We start from the raw sequence: 22,733 nt of genomic DNA on the forward strand, positions 1-22,733 counted from the left end.
AAGAACATTCCTATTAGAATTCCAATGATTCTTCAAGAGTACCTGTGTTACAGACAGCTGTTTAGCCCATTGAATCCAACCCAGTGCTGACTCCCCCACTGGAACTCTCTGCTGTCAACATATTCCCCTGCTCTCTTCCATGCATCTTTCAAGCATTTTTGTTTGTATCTATTTATCTCATTAACGCTCGAGCCAGTTAACCTTTGAGAGCAACTTGTACAATACTCCTTGTTCCAATAACCATGTGAATATTATTTATAGTTCTTTAGTGGTACAGAAGAGTATTGCTGAAAAAAAATTATCAAAGCTTTGCATCTTGCATTTACAGAGAACAAGGTGTTTACACTGTATGCATATAATAAAAAATTCATATGATAAAAAATTCATTTCTCTTTTAAGTTGATATTCTTGCAAATTAAATTGATAAATACAAGGTGCAAACTTCAACAAATGCATCGTTTTTCAGCATAAATATTATTTCTAACCTCCCTTTGTGTTACAAGTACTAATCACAAACATATATCCTCTTGTCAGTCATCAGTTGACATAAACAATTTTTCTGCTGCTTATCCGTCACATCCTGGCTTTTTATTTTGAACACTCCCTCTTAATCTTCCTCCGGCAGCAAATGGAAGCTTCAGTTTGTCAAGTTTCTCCAAACGACAGGCTCCCATCCTGGTATCGTTCCAGTGAATCCTTTCTAATCCTCACAGGGCCTGCAATAATCTTTTGATAACGGAGTGTCCAAAATTGTATAAAGTACCCCAAATGTAGCCTTAACCAACAAGTAGCATGCACAAATTCCTTAAGATAGTCTCACAATACAGAGGTGAAATAATTGCACAGAGGTTGGTATCCCTTCACTAAGTCACTCTTTATTTACTTGTGCTCAGTGCTGTGGCCAGCCAGCTCAGAGTCAGTCCCTGAACAGAGGATATTCTAAATCCACTGTTTGTATATGTCAGCCAGGGTTCCCTGACGGACTCAGATTAACAACCGTGGGCGGCACGGTGGCACAGTGGTTAGCACTGCTGCCTCACAGCACCAGAGACCCGGGTTCAACTCCCGCCTCAGGTGTGGAGTTGCACATTCTCCCCGTGTCTGCGTGGGTTTCCTCCGGGTGCTCCGGTTTCCTCCCACAATCCAAAAATGTGCAGGTTAGGTGAATTGGCCACGCTAAATTGCCCGTAGTGTTAGGTGAAGGGGTAAATGTAGGAGTATGGGTCTGGGTGGTATACGCTTTGGCGGGTCGGTGTGGACTTGTTGGGCCGAAGGGCCTGTTTCCACACTGTAAGTAATCTAATCTAATCTAACCCAAGTCAAGGATCTCACAGTCAATAAGACCTACCTGGTTCCAACCACTACAAGGGGGAATTTAGACTCTACATTGCTTGCCAAACAATGAGATTATGGATGATCTGTGGCCAAACTTTGTTTACTTGCCTTTGACCAATGTCCCTCAATACCACGAGGAAAACAAAATAATCAATAGTTTTAAAATTAACAATTCTGTGTGTGTGTGTGTGTGTCAGAGTATGTGTAAGTGTTTCCTTAGTGTCACTCCAGAAGGATGTGGTTATAATTATTACAATTCTGCCTTTACTCCTACACTGTCCAACATTCAGTTCCTTCGATCGACCACAATTTCACCCTAATTTTTGGAAAACCTTGAATAAAATTGCCCCTGAAATGTAGCAATTCCAGTGAATACGACATTTAACATTCAGTCTGTGCCTGTACTGGTCTCACTCACCTATCACTTTTTGAACTTTTTTTCCAATATTAATCCATTTTTACATCAAAAGGGATTGTGAATTCTGCTCCCTTTGTGGTTTCTGCTTTGGAGGTTCCTCTCCTAACAACCATCTAAATGAAGAAAGATTTGCATTTAAATAGTACTTTTCATGATTGCAGGGTATTAAAAAGTGTTTTATTTTTAAGTCACTGGTGGGATGCAGGTATTGCTGGCTGGGCCAGCCTTTATTGACCATCCCTAATTGCCCTCTGAGATGGTGGGGGTGAGCTGTCTTCTTGAACTGCTGCAGTCCACGTGCTGTAGGTAGATCCACAATGCTCTTCGAGAGTGATTCCAGGATTTTGATCCAGTGACAGTGAAGGAACGGCGATATGTTTCCAAGTTGGGCTGGTGAATGACTTGGAGGGGATCTCGCAGGGGATGGTTTCTATGTATCTGCTGCATTTTATCCTTCTAGCTAATGAGGTAAATTTGACACTGTTGTCATGCATGAAACTTAGAGACCAAAATTGTGCATAGTAAGATCCCACAAGTGGCAACGAGATAAATAACCAGACATCACATTTCTTAATAAGACAACAAGATACAGAAGCAGAAGTCAGCTATTTAGCCCACGCAGACACGGGGAGAATGTGCAACTCCACACCTGAGGCGGGTGTTGAACCCGGGTCTCTGGTGCTGTGAGGCAGCAGTGCTAAGACCATGGCTGACCTGATAATCCTTAGCTCCACTTTCCTGTTTTCCCCCCAGTACCTTTGATTTCCTTACTGATTGAAAATCTATTTGCCTCAGCGCAGCACGGTGGCTCAGTGGTTAGCATTGCTGCCTCACAGCTAGAGACCTGGGTTCAAACCCATCTTCTTGCGACTGTCTGTGTGGAGTTTGCACATTCTCCCCGTATCTGGGAGATTTTCTCGGGGTGCTCCGGTTTCCTCCCACATTCCAAAGGTGTGCAGGTGAGGTGGACTGGTCATGCTAAACTGCCCACAGTGTGCAAAGATGTGCAGGCTAGATGGGTCACAGAATACTGAAAGGCCTGGACAGAGTGAACGTTGGGAAGTTGTTTCCAATAGCAGGAGAGACCAGGACCAGAGGGCACAGCCTTAGGGTAAAGGGAAGACCCTTCGGAACGGAAATAAGGAGAAACTTCTTCAGGTGAATCTGTGGAATTTGCTGCCACAGAAAGGTGGGGAGGCCTGGTCACTGAGTGTACAGTACAACTTCGATTAGCCAAACATCAATTATCCGAATTTTGGAATGTCCAAACAAGATCTCAAGGTCCCGTAAAAACAGCATTAGGCAACTCAGCATTCAGTTATCAGTTACACGGCATTATGGCCTGCATTGCAGGATAACAGAGTCATTTTCCATAACCGGCTCTCAAATGACCACTTGTTTACGATCAGATGGGTTAGCCAAACAAAATGCTCCCCACCCGTCTCGTTCAGATAATCGAGGTAGTGCTGTATTTAGGACAGAAATAGATATGCTCTTGATTGTTAGGGGTTTAAGGAATGTAGGGAGAAGGCGGGAGAATGGGGTTGAGCTACGATTGAATGAGCCAAATTACCTAATTTCTGCTTCAATGTCTTGTGTCCTTATGGATTAGCAGTGGGAAATGCAGGGATATAGGGACAGGGTAAGGTGTTGGGGGTGTGGGTCTGGTTGGGATGCTCTTTGGAGGGTTGCTATGGACTTCATGGCCTAAATGGTCTGTTTCCATACTGCAGGGATTCTATGATTTTTACATACTTAAGGAACCATCCTCAGTCCTCGGTGGTCGAGAACTCCATTGATTCCCTACCCTCGGAGGGTAAGGAATTTCTCATTCTGGTCTTAAATGGGTAACCCCATACTCTGAGATGATGCTCTCTGGTCCTACAAAAGGAGAAACAATGTCTCCACAGCTACCTTGCCAACTCCCTGAATAATTCTGTATATCTCAATGAGGCATGTTGGCTAAGGAATAGATATTAGCTCAGTTCATAGGAGGGAACTTTCCAGTTGTGTGTGTCAAAATTCACCAAGCAGTTACAAGTTGCTTGTGGCATGTGGGCGGCACGGTGGCACAGTGGTTAGCACTGCTGCCTCACAGCGCCTGAGACCCGGGTTCAATTCCCGCCTCAGGCGACTGACTGTGTGGAGTTTGCACGTTCTCCCCGTGTCTGCGTGGGTTTCCTCCGGGTGCTCCGGTTTCCTCCCACAGTCCAAAGATGTGCAGGTCAGGTGAATTGGCCATGCTAAATTGCCCGTAGTGTTAGGTAAGGGGTAAATGTAGGAGTATGGGTGGGTTGCGCTTTGGCGGGTCGGTGTGGACTTGTTGGGCCGAAGGGCCTGTTTCCACACTGTAATGTAATCTTAATGCAAGTTCTGGACGAAGTGTCTTACATTTAATGATCTGCAAGTAAACATCAATATCGAGAAGCCATTCTTCAGCCTCTTTTGCTGGTCAGCAATTATTAACAACACTGTGCTTCAGGAAGGAGAGAAACCTGGCTGAACCTGTACCCAGTATTTGGCAAGTCAGTAACCAGAGGATGCAGGTTCAAGATCATTGGTTAAAGAGGGGAAGATGGGAAGTTTGCTTTTAAAAACAGTTGCGAGTTGCGTACAGTTGAGAATGCGTGGTCAGAGAATATTAACTTTCCCAAAGGGAACCAAATACATAAGTCAAAAATTTGGGATGTTGCTGGGTTTGGAGGGTTCAAGCTACAGGGAGAGGCTGAATAGGCTGGGGCTGTTTTCCCTGGAGCGTCGGAGGTGGAGGGATGACCTTATAGAAGTTTATAAAATCATAAGGGACATGGATAGGGTGAACAGACAAAGTCTTTTCCCTGGGATGGGGGAGTCAGGAACTAGAGGGCATAGGTTTAGGGCGAAAGAGGCAAAGTATAAAAGAGATCTAAGGGACAACTTTTTTCAGGCAGAGGGTGGTACGTGTATGGAATGAGCTGCCAGAGGAAGTGGTGGAGGCTGGTACAATTGCAACGTTTAAAAGGCATCTGGATGGGTATATGACTAGGAAGAGTTTGGAGGGATATGGGCCGGGTGCTGGCAGGTGGGACTAGATTGGGTTGGGATATCTGGTCAGCATGGACGGGTTGGACCGAAGGGTCTGTTTCCGTGCTGTCCATCTCTATGACTCTGTGAGGGGTTAAAAGCTGGGGCTGTGAGATGAATTAGAATTCTATTTCAAACAGCAGCATGATGGGCCAAATAACCATCTTCTAGTCTGTAAAGTACTTTGATTCTGGGAGGTAAAGGAAAATAAAAACCCAGTTGAAATGGCCAATTTTCTCAGGGCCAAACTGGCTAAAGTGTTGACTTTTATTGAAAAAAAAAACTTGGGTGGATAGGATCAGCAACACCTTGCTGTGCCCTCCTTGCCTTTAACTCTAACACAAAGTGTCCCTGTCACCCCCAACCTGGATGTGCAAACCTGGATCATTCACCTGGGCTGGTATTGCTATGCTGATACTGAAGTGTTCTTCAATGCCTCAGATATCTCCTGCAACAGAAAGTACTGACTGAGAAAGGGTAGGTATGGGCTCAGCATATTCGAACCAGTCAGTTCACGAGACACAAACCAAAATGAAATGCGGGTGTGCGTTCATACAGCAAGGATGTGGTCTTCAGCAAGCTGCCATTCCTTCCCACCTCGTACAGTTCAGATCAACTTGTGTCCAGAATCTCTGGCCACACACTCCATCTGATGGTTTACAGCACTGGCCTTTATTTAGCCTTGAGAAAAAAGGTCATTTCAATCAGGTTTTATTTCCTTTTACCTCGCAGAATCAAAGTACCTTGCAGCTTGGAAGGTGGCGATTTGGCCCATCACATTACTGCTAGCTCTTATAAAGAGAATTCCAATTCGCCTCATAGCCCCAGCTATGACCACTCATCTTTTATACCTTTTTTTTGGACAAACATTTATTTAACTCCTTTTGGGAAAGTAGTGATCGAACTTGCTCCTACTACACTCTCTCAGCTAGTCACAACTCACTCTGTATTAAAAAGAAATGTCCACCTTCCACACTGTAACCAGCTATCTTATACCGGTGTCCTCTGGTTACTGATGTGCCAAGTACTGGGTACGGATCCAGTGAGGTTTCTCCCCATCCTGAAAGCATGTTCAGAACAGTTACATTGTAGAAGGCGGCCATTTAGCCCATCTTGCCTGCATAAGTTCTATTCCCTAGTGCCAATGTCTTGCCTTTCCCCCCCCATATCCCCGAACATCTTTTCCATCCAAACCATTATCGGCATTCTTTTGAATGCCTCAATTGAACCTGCCTCCATCACAGCGCGTTCCAGACCATAACCACTCGCTGTTTGAAAAGTTATGTTTTAAAAACATTGTTTGCACATCACTTCAAACGGATTCTCTTCTCTTTTATGGGCATTGTTACGAAGGTACTCTAATTGCCCTCAGATACTTTATGATAGTATGCCCCCTTGGTGTGAGAAACGACATTCTGAGAGAGTCGGCTGTCTGACAGAAAAGCCAGGAGCTGAACTTTGTCCTTGTGTCATAGAGTCAAACAACATGGAAACAGACCCTTCGGCCCAACCAGTCCATGCTGACCATATTCCCAAACTAAACTAGACCTACCTGCCTGTGCTTGGCCCATATCCCTGTAATTCAGGCAGCATCCAGGGAACAGGAGAATCGACGTTTCGGGCATAAGCCCTTCTTCAGGAAAAAAGATTCCTGAAGAAGGGCTTATGCCCGAAACGTCGATTCTCCTGTTCCCTGGATGCTGCTTGACCTGCTGCGCTTTTCCAGCAACACATTTTCAGCTCTGATCTCCAGCATCTGCAGACCTCACTTTCTCCCCATATCCCTGTAAACCTTCCCTATTCATGAACTTATCCAAATGTCTTTTAAACTTTGTAACTGTACCTGTATTCACCACTTCCTCAGGATATTCATTCCACATACAGTTTCACTCTCTATGTAAAAAACATTGTGATTCGCGTGTCATTTTCTCCTTTCAACTTAAAAATATACCTCCTAGTCTTGAACTCTCACAACCGAAAAGACCTTCGCTATTCATCTTATCTGTGTCCCTCATGATTTTATAAGGTCATCCCTCAACCTCCTACAATCCAGTGAAAAAAAATCCCAGCCTATCCAGTCTCTCCTCATAACCCTCCATTCCTGGCAACATCCTGGTAAATCTCTTCTGAATCTTCCCCAGTTTAATAACATCCTTCCTCTAACAAGGTGACCACAACTGCGCATAGTACTTGGTTAATCAGGTTAGTAGCATTTATTTTCACTGGATTGCCCCTCTGCAGTTGCTACTGAGGGTGGAGAGTGTGGTGCTGGAAAAGCACAGCAGGTCAAGCAGCATCCGAGGAGCAGGACAACCGATGTTTTGGGCATTATCCCTTTTTCAGGAATTATGCACGAAACGTCTATTCTTCCGCTCCTCGGATGCTGCCTGGCCTGCTGTTCTTTTCCAGCACCACACTCTCTACTCTGATCTCCATCATCTGCAGTCCTTACTTTCTCCTACTTGCTACTTAGGGCAGAGTTGGAGTAACCTTCTGGCTACAGCTTGCTGCCTGAGGCCAATGTTATGGGTGGAGCAAAGGTGGAATGGGTGGGGAGGGACGCGTTGTGGTGAGAGGGATGGCTTAGGTCACATTCCTCAACCCGTGCCATCTCAATGCCACTGTGTCTCATTAGCAGGATAACATCCACAAGGCAATTTGCTCATTAACAAATCATGAGAAACATTCATCAACTTCAAACTACATCGAATTGTGTTTAGTGAACTGACACTCGAGATTCTGTCGGCAAACATCACACTCAACAGCTCCAGCAGCACCTGCCGAAACATCAGTCGGCTTCAGAGAGCTGCTAACACAAACATGGGAAAAGTAAAGCTTTGGGAAGTAGATCAAATGCAGGTTAGCAATGGAGGTGCAGATCAAGCATGGTCTAACTGAAAGATCAAATAGGCTGGAGGCGGCTCTGCACGGTGTCCTACTCCCCTAGATGCCTGCAGAGCAACTAAAGCAGAACGGAAAGAAAGACTCGAATCTCCGCAGCATCTTTCACAATCTTGAGACATTCCAGAACTCCTTACAGACAATGAAGTGCCAATGAAATGTAGCCACGACTACAAGAAACCTAGCAGCCAGTTGGACACAGCCAGCTCTCCTTGCGAGGAGGACCAGATCAAATGTTGTTCCCTTCCAAACAGAGTCATGCAGGTTTAGGGATGAACGGTGGCTAAGGTGTCAGAATGGACTATTCTACTCTTATGAAAGGAGGCCATAGGATCTTTCAGATCCACCTAAGAGATAGGAAGTGATGTCCGCTTAATGTCACATCAGGACATAACATCTCTGGTGGTGCAGAACTGAAGCGTGAGTCGACACCTAGTATTTGATTCTCTGTACGTGGGCTTGAAGCCATAACCTTCTGACTCGGCATTTTCCTTCCCAACTGCCAAGCTGAGAAGCCCGGACTGTAGCACAGCCCAGTGATGTACAACTTAACACTAACCAGGAGACACTCCGGTCCAAACCCCTGATGCAGGTTGACTCAGACAGTCTCAGTCAGGTGACATTTGGGCGATCATTTCACGAAGGAATTACCTCTGACCTCAGTAACTCGAGCCACAAAGGGTATCTCTGTGAACTGGAGGCTGGGCTGGCCTCAACTGCAATGGCCCTGAAGGTCAAATATCCTGCTGTCATATGCCTTTGAGATGGTCAATGCCAACTAGACAAGTGAGATCCCCACTGACCATTACTTCTTATAAAACTGAAGCCTAGGCACAGCCCAGATTGAGGGAAATATAGATTTTTGTCTTTTTTTGTTAAATATACTCTGCTCTCTCATGTTTGGAGAATCATGTTCTTCTTGAAGAAATGCCTCCCAACTTTGAAAAGAGCACCAAACTGCACGGATCCTCCTTATTCCTTCAGTACAAGGTATTGTTGTTAGCAGAATCAAATAAAAATAGGAGGAGTAGGCCGTATGGTGGACCTGCTTTGTGATGCAATAGGTAGCTTATGTATTACTGTGGTGTGAACTTTCACTTCAATTGAAACACTTCAACGTTCTGCCAATGCACTCCGGTGTTCACCCCTCAAGTTATTCCCACTCTCTGGAGCAGATCAGTCCCTGACAGCATTTCACCCTCACAATTCGCTTCTGTCTGACAGATTGTGTCTTTCTGAGCGTGGTGTCTACAAATAGATTCTTTCCAGGTTTTCTTTCCCCTGCTGTTACTTGAATGGCACGGTCCCCATTGATGGAGTGGTTTTATCACTGAGCTCCTTAAAAGAGTTGCTGAAATCCTTGGTTTGGAAAGGTATGAGAAAGCAGTCAGTCAGTTTAGACCCCATTCTTAAAGAGCCTCTTACATCACCTCACTGAGACTTAAGGTGCTCCATAGAATGGGCCTGTGAATATTTTTACAAGATGTCAAGATGTAACAAGTAGCTTTTAACAAGTCACATAAAATAGAAAATATTAGGGGTGGCACCGTGGCTCAGTGGTTAGCACTGCTAACCTGGGTTCAACTCCGCCCTCAGCCAATTGTCTGTGTGGTGTCTGCACATTCTCCCAGTGTCTGCGTAGGTTTTCTCCTACAGTCTAAAGATGTGCGGGTTAGGTGGATTGGCCGTGCTAAATTACCCCTAGCGCCCAGGGATGTGTAAGTTAGGTGGGTTAGCCATGGGAAATACAGAGTTCCTGGGATAGGGTAGGGGGATGGGTTTGGTGGGATGCTCTTTGGAGGGTCAGTGTGGACTAGATGGGCCAAATGGCCTGCTTCCATACTGTGGACATTCTATGATATGATTCTATGCTAACAACTTATGCATAAGGAACTAACAACATTGTGGAGATGACAGTGAATGGGCAGGGAAGGGAGTCCTACACTGTCAATATGGATTGAGAATCCTGTATTGGGAGCAGTTCAGAGAAGCCGCACCGGAGCAAGTGGCCATTTTTTTAGCTTGGGCCAGCACTCAAAGTTTAGAAAAGTGAGAGCTGGCATTCTCGAAAGGCACAAGGTCCAGAGTGGGGCTGGGCAGGCTGGGAACTGTCTTGGTTGAATCTAAAACTGCTGGAACAATTACAAAATAAGGAGTCTCCAACTGAAGACAGATGAGGAAGAAATTCCTCTCAAAAGGGTCGTTAGCCAACAGCCATGATCTTATTCCCTGACGGAGCTGGCTTGAGGAACCTAAAAATGTTCTTACCCGTGCTGCCATGCCTTATGTAAAACAACTGCACACTGCATTCATCTGACAGTGCAGCAAGTGACCTTTTCCATTGCAGCTTCAACATTGCAATGATTCCCTTTCAACAAAGAAGCCAATTAAATCTGACAGAACTGGAAGGAAGGACGGTTTGGCAGGGACCTCTGAAATCTGGGCCTCACTCAAACGTTCTTCCAAAGGAACACCCAATGACATAATGGGACAGATGAGCAAATCCACAGTCTTTCTTCTCGTGCTCACAAGTAAAAAGCCAGCCAAAGCAGAGGCTGCCAGGGCCCAACAGCTGAACAGAGATCACATTGAATGCCTTCAGTGGTGACAAGAGCTCTCTTTCCTGGCACACAGATATCCCTCTGTCTGGCAAGGGGAGAAGAAACATACCTGATTCAAGCAGGAAAGCGACATAACAATTAATTTGCCGTTTAAATCGAATGAGTCCTAAACCACAGGGACCATGATTCGTCACAAAAATAAGACTCACATCAAGCTCCCCATTCCCTCCAATGGCTTGTCTTTCTCCACAGCTCGGTCTATTCCTTTCTTTTCACCCTCCAAGTTTCTACTTCCCTTTCATAGTTAGGAGAGAGTTGAATCTTCCTGAAGAAGGGCCTGTGCCCGAAACGTCGAATCTCCTGTTCCCTGGATGCTGCCTGACCTGCTGTGCTGTTCCAGCAATAAAGTTTCAACTTTGATCTCCAGCATCTGCAGACCTCACTTTCTCCTAGTTAGGAGAGAGCACTTTCACAAGATGGCAACTTATACACTAAGAAGTCCAAAGGATGTGAAGGTGGATTAGCCATGCTACATTGCCCACAGTGTCCAGGGATATGCAGGCTAGGTGGGTTAGCCATGGGAAATGTAGGGCTAGAGGGATGGGTGTGTGTGGGATGCTGTTCAGAGAGTCAGTGTGGACTCAGCAGGCTGAATGGCCTGATTACACACTATAGGGATTCTATGACTCTGTAAGCAAAAGTAGTATGTTGAGGAGATGACAGGCAACAGGCAGAATGCTGACACTGTCGGTATGGACATTGGCATACTGCATTAGGAGTTGCTTTGCAGGCAATATATTAACCTCTCCTCTCCAGCAAGTCAGCTTGAGATTCTTAGTGAAGATAACCAGGGTCCTTCCAATCTATTCAAACTGTGCCTGGGGTAATCGGCTCCCTCCGCCCTAACCACCCAGCCAGCTCATTCCAGGAGGCACACTGATGGAAGAAGTGCTCCAATTGTTCCAGGTCTTGAATTGCCAACGAGTACCACAGCCTTGCAACAGTCACCCTGCCCCATCCACATACTGGCAATCCTAGAACCCATCTCACTGGCAACCAATGCATGTGTTCATCAGAACAGAGCTCCATGGAATATTTATTTGTTTGAGATGGTTAGTGATCGTCGGCAGAGTTTGAGGTCAGGTGAGCTCAGAGCTTGTGGCTGGATCAGTTATTTCACAAGGGTTACCTCCTCTTGTATGACAGGAGCTTAAGCATCTGCCTGCCTTACAGATCACCACACACCATGGTAACCAAGGTCCGAGGGAAGCGGTCAGGCTGTGCCAAAGTAAAGTTAGTGAGATGTGAGAAGGGATTAGGGTGAAGCGCCCAGTTTTTCTTCTCCAGCTGTCATGTGGCATGATAGCTAGACCCAAGAATTCACACTGCTGCTCTCTTGCTCTGGCATGGAGGTCTCTTCCCAGCGTGGAGGTCTTCTTCCTCTTTGGCTTCCAGGTGTTCCAGCAGCCTGCTAGGCTGTCTTGGCTCAGGGTGGCGTTCTTCAGCAGAGGTTTCTGGCCTAGCATTCTAGTGGCCCAGCAAGACGGTCTCCTCCCGGAATGGCGGTCTTGTCCAGGCTGCACCTTCAGGGTATTCTATCATTCCTAAACTGGCTTTCACCAGGCCCAGGAGCCATTAACAGAACTGTGATGAATTTTGCCTTAATTTTACTGTCTTACTATTATGTATGACTTCTGTCATTGATGCAGGTGCCACAATAGGGTGGCTTACAAAAGACTTCACTGTACTTTTCATGTAAAATTACAAGTGACAATAAATTTCTGTTCTATTCCTTTCTTGTTTCACTATCCTATGTTCTAACAGGTAGTTCTAAGGACAGTCTCAGTCCCCTGTGTATCTACCCTGAGGGGCAATTGCGCTCTGATAGCTAAAGGCTCTCCTCCTCCTCCTCCTCCATGTATCGAACCGATTGGGAACAATCTTTTCAGGTGGAAAGTAGGCTCCTCCCTTCAGCACGAGGAGCTCACTGCTCACAGTTCTTTCAGAAAGGCGTTGGGTGAACAAACGTCCATACAGCAGATCAGTCTGGAGATCAAATCCCAATGTGGTACCAATTTTCCTCAATACTCTCACCAAAGGGACAACAATCAGAAAGAATCCTTATTCTTGTGTCCTGTCCAATAACCCATGGCAGGGGAGGACTTACAATACAGAATTCCAAAATTTCACAGAATTTTGAGTGAGGGAACCTCACTTCTTAATGGTGGGCCACTTATTCAGAGACCACAACTCCATAGTTATTGGCTTGTAGATAGAGGGGAATAACCTGTTAGCATCTACCTCATCAAGCCCTCCAGGAATTTGATATATGTTTCGGTTGGATCACTTCACATTCATCTCAACTCCAGGGAATATTGGTTTTCTCAATATCTCCTCATGAGACAGACCCCATCATCCCAGGAATCAGGCCAGTGAACCTTCCTTGAGTAAGGAGACCAAAAACTGTCCACAATACTCCAGCTGTGGTCCCACCAAGACTCTACACAAACTACACAGACTTATTTATATTTCAAACCCTTTGAATTAAGAGTTAAAATACCATTTACTTTACTAATTGGTTGGTGCAACTGCATGTTAACTTGCAGTGATAAGCGTCTGAGAACACTCAGATGTAACCGAATACCTACTTTTTCCCAGTCTCTCACCCTTTAAAAATGTGTCCATGTTGTGCGTTTATATGAAGAAATGGAATATTGACCATTATTTCACAGGAAATGGAATATAAAACTAGGGAGGATTTCCTGAATTTGTCCAAGGCACTAGTCAAACCATCACTGGAATACTGTGAACAGTTTCATTCCCCTTACCTAAGGAAAGATACACTAACACAGGAGGCAGTCCACAGAAGATATAAGGTATGGAGGGACTGCCTTATCAGGACAGGTTGAGTATCTGGGGCCTGTACTCATTGGACTTTAGAAGAACGAGAGGTGACCTTATTGAAATGTATAAGATTCTTAGAGGAGTTGACAGGGTAGATGTGGAAAGGTTGTTGCCCACTGTGGGAGAGTCTAGGACCAAAGTGCATTATCTCAGAATAAGAGGCTGCATATTTAAATCAGAAATTTAAAAGGACTTTTTTCTCTCAGAGGACTGTAAATCTATGGAATTATTTACCACAGAGGGCCGTTTAGGCTGGGTCATCAAGTATAATTAAATCAGTAAGGGAATCGAGGATATGTGGAAAAGGCAAGGAAGTGGTGTAAAGAATTAATAGATCAGTGAATGGTGCAGCCGCCTCGATGGGCTGAATGGACGACTTCCGCTCTTATATTTTATCATCTTAACACGTGCGCATGACTGAGTGTACGAGCACGTGAGTGTGAGACTGTGTGCGCGCGTGTGTGTGTGTTACTGTCCACCGGGAGCAGACATGATAAGATTTAACTGGAGTGCCCTCCTCACAGCCTGGGCTCACAGCAGAAAGGCAGTCAGTGCCTGTGGAGTGTCACTCCAGGGAATGGCAGCACCAACAGCAGGAGATAGAAAGTTGCCGGGCACAACACAGTGAGCCGAGTAGGAAACACGAATGGCAACTAAAAGAGAACATAAGTGGCAAGGCACAGGCCGAGACCAGCCCCAGGCTCGAAACTGCCAATCCTAATGAGCCTCGTCAGATGAGAAGTGTCTGGAAGGCTTGTGATTGCTGTGGTCTGCACATTAGCAGCTTGTGCTCTCAGTATTAATTAGTCGGGCACAGCAGGGGCTGGAATGGAAACTCAAGAGACATTTCGTTCTTGGCCAGTTGGAAAGAATTTGAAGCAGAAAGTGCCTTATTCTAACCATCCAAATACTGGGGCATTTTGTGAAGCAAGTGTTACGGCTACATTTATGAATGTGAATTTCTTAATTCACATTCCACATGGAATAATTTTTATTTTGAAGCAGCTAGTGGATAAGAACATACATTTTTTTTTCCCCACAATTAAAGAATGCTGCAGGGATTGCAAACCACGGCCAAAACTCAAAAAACTAATAAGTCACACCAAACAGCAAACCCCATTGGCTCTTTGCAACAAAGTACTAACCATATCCAACCATCGTATGCTTCCAATACACAAAGTAATGCCCAACATCGGATGTGACTCTGTGACTGAACAACATCTTCTCAACAATCATGTGTCCATGAAGAATCATGCTCTCAGCCAACTCAGGATTGTCAGTTGGGCTGGCAGTGCAGGTACTTGTTGGTCCGGGTAGTTACTCATAACAAGAGCCCTGTTATTTGCAGACAGAAAAGAACTTATGTGCTTCTTTCAACTCAACAAAACAGGCAACAGCCATTTTCTGGTTAATTTCTCTGTATAATTCACTGACCAGAGTCAATCTACCCATTTTAAAATTTAAACAAATCTTGACAGTTAACTGTCAGTCTTCATTATCTGGCATATTCTCTTTTGCAATGCCTCTACCAGACTGAGTCCACCTTCCAACCAATCAGCACTCACTTCTCAGGGTATGAATGCGGTTTTATTTTGATCCTCCTTGTGAACGGTCCTGATGACAGCAAGATGAAAAGCTTCAACAAAACGTACCTTTTCTCATCAATACTTATAGTCTGTGTTACCAAACTAATTCTGGAGTTAATTATCAGGTTGCTGTCAGTTTAACCTACTTGTGAGAGAAAAGGATGTTAGAGATAGGATGGATTGAACTCATAGACGGATTTGAGACTAACACAGGATGAGTAAGTCCAGTTGATGACCCCTAAAAGCCATGTCTGTAAGATCAGATCAATGAACGTTATGGTTACTCGCAGCTCACTAAGCAGGATTTCTGACACCAAGATCCACATTTTGAACCATACAACGAAAGAAGATTTTCGTAGGGAATTGTTGCGAACCTATAATTTAGCACAAACATCAGTTCCTACATTTCCCTACTGAATATTTTCCTTGTCCAGGGACCAACTTCCCACTGGGGAACAACACAGCTTTTCCTATTTTGTATTTTAATAGCCTACCACAAAATTATCCAATCATCCTAAAGAACTGAGCTGACTTTTATTAAAAGGAGGATGGTCAGAAGAAAGGGAGGGGATGAAATAAAAATGGAGTTGGAGGGGTATATAAAACACTCCAACCCTTGCAGTGCCCACTTCTTTCTAACGACTTTGAGGGTGTTGGAGGACACAAAGTGATCAGAACCTTTGCTCTGTTTTTTTTTTGTTTTTCGATATCACACACAATTGAATGGTTTTCCCCCTCCACTAAATCATCAGTGTAACTTCCCATCTTTACCCACCGTCACTATTCAACCGTGTTCCCAATCAGTAACTAATTGTCCTATAAAGCCCACCAGGAGGAAACATAAAGCACTTCAACCCCTGTAGAAGTGCACTCTTGGCATTTACCATCAATCGAATCTAGTGATGACCTGAATTTGGAGTCCAGATTTTGTCATATTCAAATTCCCACCATCTGTCATGGTCAGATTTGAACCCGGGTTCCAAGACTATCACATGGATTTCTGTAATACTAATTCAGGGTCAATACCATTGCCTCCCTATAGAGAACCACACCACAGGATTATCACACATAACTGAGTGACTTTCCCCATCACCAAAGTCACCGTGACACTTTTTACTTTACTTTTCCCGTTAACTACTGCCAGTAATCACCCATGTGGACAATCAAACATTTACCTGCAAATCCTATTCCTGGTAATGCCTACCCTCTAAAGCGAGAGAGTGGTAGGGAGAGGAGGAAGGGGTTAAATCAAAATGGAGTCAGAAGGGGGAAGCAAAGCACTGTATCCCTGGTGGCGCCCACCTCTCTTTAAAGGAGAGCCATACTCTTAAATAAACCATCTGATGAGTATAACCATCTCTCAATAAACTCTGGGACTGTTCTGTTTGACCCTTAAAAGGATCTTCATTTCTAGCTCTGGCATCCAAAATACTTAGCTACGGAAAATATGAATCAAAATTACTTTCAGTTCAAAATCTGTGGATATGGAGAGCAGAAGGTAATCTGATACAAGACACGTCTCCCATTGTGACTTCATTACTCAATGACTTTCTGCTCACCACATTCACGGATAGTTTTTCTGTTGCATCATGTCCTTTCTAACAAGCACTCTTGGCATTCAGGCTAGCATCAACCAAGACGTAGCTGACGGTGAGATCATGTTCCCTAGCCAGAGTAGGAGGGACACAGAAACAGCAGCTGCACTTACTGTTATTTAAAGCTAACAGTCAGAGAGAAAACAGCAAGCTGCAGTCACCTGGGCAGGCTAATATCACTCAACAGGAAGGCGTACCTGCATCCAGTGGGCCCACCTGGTAGTATTTCGCTATCCAAATCAAAGGCGAGAGATGAGGAAGAGGGAGTTGTTGGAAAGCATCGAAGGCTGATGCTTAACACCGCAGTCTAAACGATGCCAACTCCAGCCTTGTGACACTCCCTCACTGATGCATTGGAACATCTGTCCAGTGTACGGACAGAAATCTCCAGTGTGAGATTTGAACTCACATAACCCAGGCTGATGCAAAGGTCTCTAGAATGCAGTGACCCTGAAGAGAGAGTGTTGACCGAGATGCATAACTGACACATTGCAAGCCAGATGCCAAAAAACTGACAACTTGACATCCGAAATCACCACAAGTTACAGGCCCCTCTCTCAAGCACAGGAAGCGCCTCCTGCTGGATATCCACAGTCACTCAAGCTGGTTTCTGCATTGAAAGCAGAAGGGCAGAGGGGATTGGACAGGACAAGGAAAGAGCAGGATGCTGGCTGTCCCAAAGTGTCTGATGTCTGTATGGCTTTTCATACTTGGAGCTGGCCAGGTTTGAAGAGTGGAGATACCTTAGCAAAACACACAAAGGAAACAGACAAGGAAATTTGAAAAACAGGAAATACTAGAAGTGTTTGGTTAGCCAAATATCTTCCAAAGTGAACAGGCAAGGTTTTGGTAGGGATTTACACCCCATCATTGATGCCTGAATTGGGTCCTGTGTGCACTACCTGGGGAATGGGGAGGAGCAGGCTGATTTTCCTGTTCAAATCGGATGGCCTGGGAATAGGGAATTAAGGAAAATCAGGCAGTGCATGCTACCAGGAGAGAGAGAGGGAGTGATTGGGAAGGGAACTGGTCCCATTTTCAATCTTGTATTGACCAATGTGGCCAAAGATGGAATCTGGCCTAAAAAATAAAACATCTCTAACAATCTATCAAGCTTTCACTCTCTTAACAGAGCAACGCTGATGTTCTACATCACAATGACAACTGTGCTGAGTTGGTAGCACTGTCGTGGTTTTGAGTTCCAGTCTGGAACGAACAAACACACACACACACACTCAAAATCTAGATTACAATTTGACATTGGGTGGTTCAGTAGTTAGCACTGCTGCCTGGGTTTGATTCCACCTTCAGGTGATTGTGTGGAGTTTGTAAGTTCTCCCTGTATCTGCATGGGTTTCCTCCGGGTGCGCCATTTTCCTCTCAGTCCAAAGATGTTCAGGTTAGTGGATTGGCCAGGCTTAATTGCCCATAGTGTCTAGGGGTGTGCAGGCCAGGTGGGTTAGACATGGGAATTGCAGACATGTAGGCCAGGGGTGTGGGTCTTCAGAGGGGCGGTGCAGAGTCAATGGGCCAAATGGCCTGCTTCTGCAATGAACTGAGGAAATTTCAATTTACCACCTCATCCCAAAGACAGTGCAGCACTCCCTCATTACTGCACCCAGCGTGTCATCCTGGATTATACACTGTATTCTAGAGCTCCTACTGATTCACAGATGAGAGCGCTGACAGACTAGGTTACCATGGTTTACACAGGAGAAGTGACAGGTTTGTATTCCAGGGAGTCTTTCATAATTTAACACCAGAATCTTGACATCTGGGATTGTTACAGGCTTATAAGCTCTTCAGTCTTTAATTCAGGGAATGTCTCCAGGGGGATATCCACTGTGAGTTATTACTCCAGCTGTTTGTCTGTTGAAAACTGTCCAGACACATAGGGCTTGGAGTACATGAATGTAAACTGTTCCACTACAGCTGCACTGAATGTGACATGGCCTCCCCACATTACATCAGCAACCACATTTACAAATTTGGCAATAATGCAATTTGGGTTGGGCAAGATGTTAGATAAAAGGTAAGGTTTTTTGGACTTGCATTTAGGGGATTAGCTGAAAAGTGCTATTTGGAAGTCATTCACCCTCGCCGAAAGGTTTTTTTAAAAATAAAAATAAACTGGAGCCAACACTTGGAAATAAATGCCACTTTTCTATCAGTGATATCACAGCTGGGTTTCATGTGTCCACCTTCTGTCCAGCAATCCTCGACTGAAACTGATTGATCACAAGCAACAGCTCAAGAAATTTATGAGCAACTCACAATGATGGAGCAACTCCATCAACAATAAAAAAGGTGCTTCACAGAATTAATAAAGAACAAGCAAACCCAAATCCTGCCTAAAGAGGAGCAGTGATCCAAAGATGGGATGTGGAGGTGCCAGTGTTGGACTGGGATGGACAATGTTGGAAGTCACACGACGCCAGGTTACAGTCCAACAAGTTTATTCGGAATCACAAACTTTTGGAGCACTTGCTGCCTGGTCAGGTGAAAGAGCAGTGCTCCAAAAACTTGTGATTTCAAATAAACCTGGTGGATTATAAAACTTGGTATCATGTGACCTTCTGATTTTGATCAAAAGTTAAATCATACTGAGGTGGGTGCTCAGTGAGAGTGTTGAATCTACTGCAGATCAGTTCAATACTGAGCTGACAGTGGACCTTTCCATTCTTCAGAATAGGCGTCAGCTCAATCTTCAATTTCTCATCCTCGTTTCAAAATCCATCAGTGGTCTCCACTCTCCCAATTCCTGGAGTCTCTTCCAATCCAAAAATGCCCTGAAATCTCTGACTAATGAACAAATTTCCCCAATTTTTAATTGCACAACCATGGCTGGCCTTGTTTTAGTTTTCACCCCTGAGAAACTTTCAAATTCTTTCCATAAACTTCACCACCTGTCTCACTCATTAAAGATTGTACCTGATTTTTTACAAAAAGCCCCATTTACCAAACCTTTGGTCACCTGTCCTAATAGATTTACAGCTTGTCCCTTGTCCCATGGAGCAGCTTGGAGAAATGTCTGCTCGTGTACAGGCGCGGCATGAATGCAGGTTGTTGTTGTAATTTCCGGTTTGTTGCGTCTCCTGGATCTTACGCCGCTCCCATCAGCTAGTGCCAACTTTGAGGTAAATCTCCCAGTTGTAATCTACGTTCTCTTCACTGTTTAGGGCCGACAGACTAATCCTGTTCCTGCAGGGGGTAAACCAGTAGTGACTCACCCCTCGCTCGGAACTCACATCTTCCTCAAACTGGCATATGGCCAGGTCACTTTCACCCCTTTTCTTTTGGGGGGGGGATGGAAATCTGACAACAAGGAGACACTGTTGGACAGGTTTGGGAACTTCGCGATACCCCTTTTTGAAAGGGAAGGCTCATGAAGACTGGGGGCGGGGGAATCTACCGCCCGTTGTATGCGCGACATTCAGTTCCAGATACAATGCATTAGAGCGCAACAGGCGGCTACCACAATCAGTCCAGGCGATTCGGTCCATACCCACTTGCCTACCCATCCTATCCACTGACCCTCTCCGGGATTGCCTGGCAAGTTTCCCCACTCTACCGCCGTGCAGCCCTGCAATTAAGCCGAGTGCACACCCTAGCAAACCACACACACACACAGTCACAACTTTATATTAAAAAGCAGCCTCCGGCTCTCCCCAATTCACTAAAGGTACCGAGTACAAAAGCACATTCTCCAAAATCGCCCGCAATCAACATATTTTTGTTTGAAAAAAAAAATAAAAATTATTTCAGAAAGCTTCAGAGAGTGGCGCTTGCAAACGCTGAGAGAGAAGGTATCAGGTTACTCACTGCTTTTTGTAGCCTTGATCTTGGCCAGTAACTTCTGTGTCGAGGACACATCGCCGTTTTTTACCGCTTGTACCAGCTCCTGTTCTCTGCCCATATTTAAATCCTACGTCGATGTTACAATTCAGCCATGGGAAACCGCACAGTCCCTGTATCACTCCTTCATTCTCGTTATATTGTTTCACCCAGCCAGAATTACCACAGTATCAATACGGTCTTTTCCTGGGCAGGGAACTGAGGGGGGGGGGGGGGGGGGTGAGAGATTCCCAGGCAACTGGCGTACATTCGCAAAGTTCCTTCAAAGTGAAACTGATCAATTTTGTTTCCAGTCAGTTTTCCCGCTTCCCGGTCAGTTCCAGGTCAATCGCAGATGTTTGAACGCTGGCTCTGTGTTGATCAATATTGCTCCCTGTGCCAGTGTCTGACTCGCTGCTCCTCTCTCGGAGTTCGCTTCACGAGCAAGTGTTTAACCCATCCTCTCCTGGTCTAACAGACCACAGGCCACAGCACCATCTGAGGAATCAAGACACCGGGAAGTTGAGAACCAGGCAACCGTGCTGCTGGTGGGCTGAGGACAAAACTCCTTTTCCCGCTTAGACCTGATCGAGACAAGTGCCAGTCAGGGGCTGCCCCGGCAGCAATTACTGTCACCAGTACAAACAGCCCGGTGACCTGGCTGCAGTGCCCAGGGTTATCACAGAACTTGGTTAAAAAAGGAAATCAAGGAGCTGCTGTTGGAGATCACTGTATCAGCGCCTCAACATCAACTCCAACAGCAAGGGGCAGCTTCAGTGTATATACACACACACACACACTCCCATCACACACACACTCCCATCACACACACAACCACACTCTCCCCTCCTCGACTGGACAGCTACCCCCCAGGCGCACCTTTCCTGCACCCCTTCACTGAACTCCCCATCCCCCCCGGGGGCACCTTCACTCTATTCCCCACCCCCAGGGGCACCTTCACTGTATTCACCCCCTCCCCCAGGGGCACCTTCACTGTATTCACCCCCCCCCCTCCCCGGGGGCACCTTCACTGTATTCACCCCCCCTCCCCGGGGGCACCTTCACTGTATTCACCCTCCCCCCCCCCCGGGGGCACCTTCACTGTATTCACCCCCCCCCCCCCCCCCGGGCAACTTTCACTGTATTCACCCCCTCCCCGGGGCACCTTTCACTGTATTCACCACCCCTCCCCCAGCACCTTCACTGTATCCCCCCTTCCCCACCCCCAGGCACCTTCACTGTATCCCCCTTCCCTACCCCCAGGCACCTTCACTGTATCCCCCTTCCCCACCCCCAGGCACCTTCACTGTATCCCCCTTCCCCACCCCCAGGCACCTTCACTGTATCCCCCTTCCCCACCCCCAGGCACCTTCACTGAATTCCCCTTCCCCCCCCCGGCACCTTCACTGTATTCCCCTTCCACCCCCTTCACCCACCTGACCCAGGTGCTGCCCCCTTGCTGTCGTGTTCCTGAGCAAATAGCAACTTCCCTGAGTTCCAGAGGAACATCCCAATTCCGAACCTGCCCCCGCCCCTTTTTCCCTCCTCCCACCTGAGTGAAGGGGCCGGGATTGTGGAGCAAGGGGGGGGGGTGTGTTCAGGAATTCACTGGGAGGGAGTTATAACAGCAACAAAGGGTGTGTGTGTGTGTGGTGGATGGGGAAGGTGCCTGCGGAATGCAGAGGGGGTCGGGGGAGTCAGGCGCACGGCAGAGTCCCGAACAAACTCACCCGAGGGCCGGCAGCGGTGGGATCCGGAACCCGGGCTCACAGCCACAGGCAGAGACAGAGAATACGAACAAAATCCCCAGGCGGGCGGGACAAATCCGAGCCAGCCAACTTTCACCGTCCGGTTACCAGCAACATCTCTCTCTCTCTCTCCCAGGAGGGTCACATCCTTCTGGGGGGAGGTTTTCCCTATAACCCTTTCACCTCCAGAGAGCTCCCTTTCCCCCAATCCCAGGGATCAATCCCAGTTTCACTCCAAACTCTCTCCCACACTGTCACCTGGATAGGCGGAATTCCCACCCCCACCCCCGGGCACCATTGGAGAGCAATCCCCACTCCCTCCCATTGCATTGGGTATAGCTCCTGTCACTCACACAGCCGCTCCATTTAAAGAGCCAAGCGCTCTCGCCCAGCAAGCTGCTTTTTTCTAACTTCAGCAACGTGAGTGCATTTCTGAATGTGTTGACTGTGATGGTGTGAGTTATTGTCCTTATGAGGAAAGGCTTGTCACCGCTGGAGCTCGGAAGATGGAGGAAGAAGTGCGGACTGCAGGTCGGAGTCAAAAAGTGTGGTGCTGGAAAAGCACAGCCGGTCGGGCGGCATCCGAGGATGAATCCTCCCTGGTGAGGAGATTATGCTCGAAACGTCACTCTCTCCTGCTCCTTAGATGCTGCCTTGACCCGGCTGTGCTTTTCCAGCACCACGTTTTATTGACTGTGGAAGAATGAGGGGTGACCTGGCAGAAGTGTTGAAAGTCTACAATGGCCTTCACAAGGTGGATCTGAAAGACTGTTTCCTCAGTCCAGAAG

General features: G+C 46.2%; 1 protein-coding gene across 2 annotated transcripts in view; it reads right to left on the bottom strand.

The window, feature by feature from the left end:
• Nucleotides 1-22,171, bottom strand: part of caskin2b (CASK interacting protein 2b) — a 281,832-nt gene extending 259,661 nt beyond the window's left edge. Inside the window, exons 1-2 of one of the 2 annotated variants that reach the window (XM_043714379.2) lie at nucleotides 21,928-22,171; nucleotides 20,186-20,695 (exon numbers count right to left, since the gene is read on the bottom strand). In XM_043714379.2, coding sequence (XP_043570314.2) covers nucleotides 20,186-20,279 — 94 coding nt within the window. In that variant the 5' untranslated portion in view covers nucleotides 20,280-20,695; nucleotides 21,928-22,171. Of the gene's footprint in view, nucleotides 1-20,185; nucleotides 20,696-21,927 lie in introns of those variants that run through there. The other variant, XM_088000436.1, reaches the window with a different exon arrangement.
• Nucleotides 22,172-22,733: the final 562 nt, after the last annotated feature.

This window comes from Chiloscyllium plagiosum, unplaced genomic scaffold (genome assembly GCF_037043375.1).
Source record: "Chiloscyllium plagiosum isolate Xiang-an unplaced genomic scaffold, Cpla_swu_hap1 HiC_scaffold_25, whole genome shotgun sequence".
NCBI lineage: Eukaryota > Metazoa > Chordata > Chondrichthyes > Orectolobiformes > Hemiscylliidae > Chiloscyllium > Chiloscyllium plagiosum.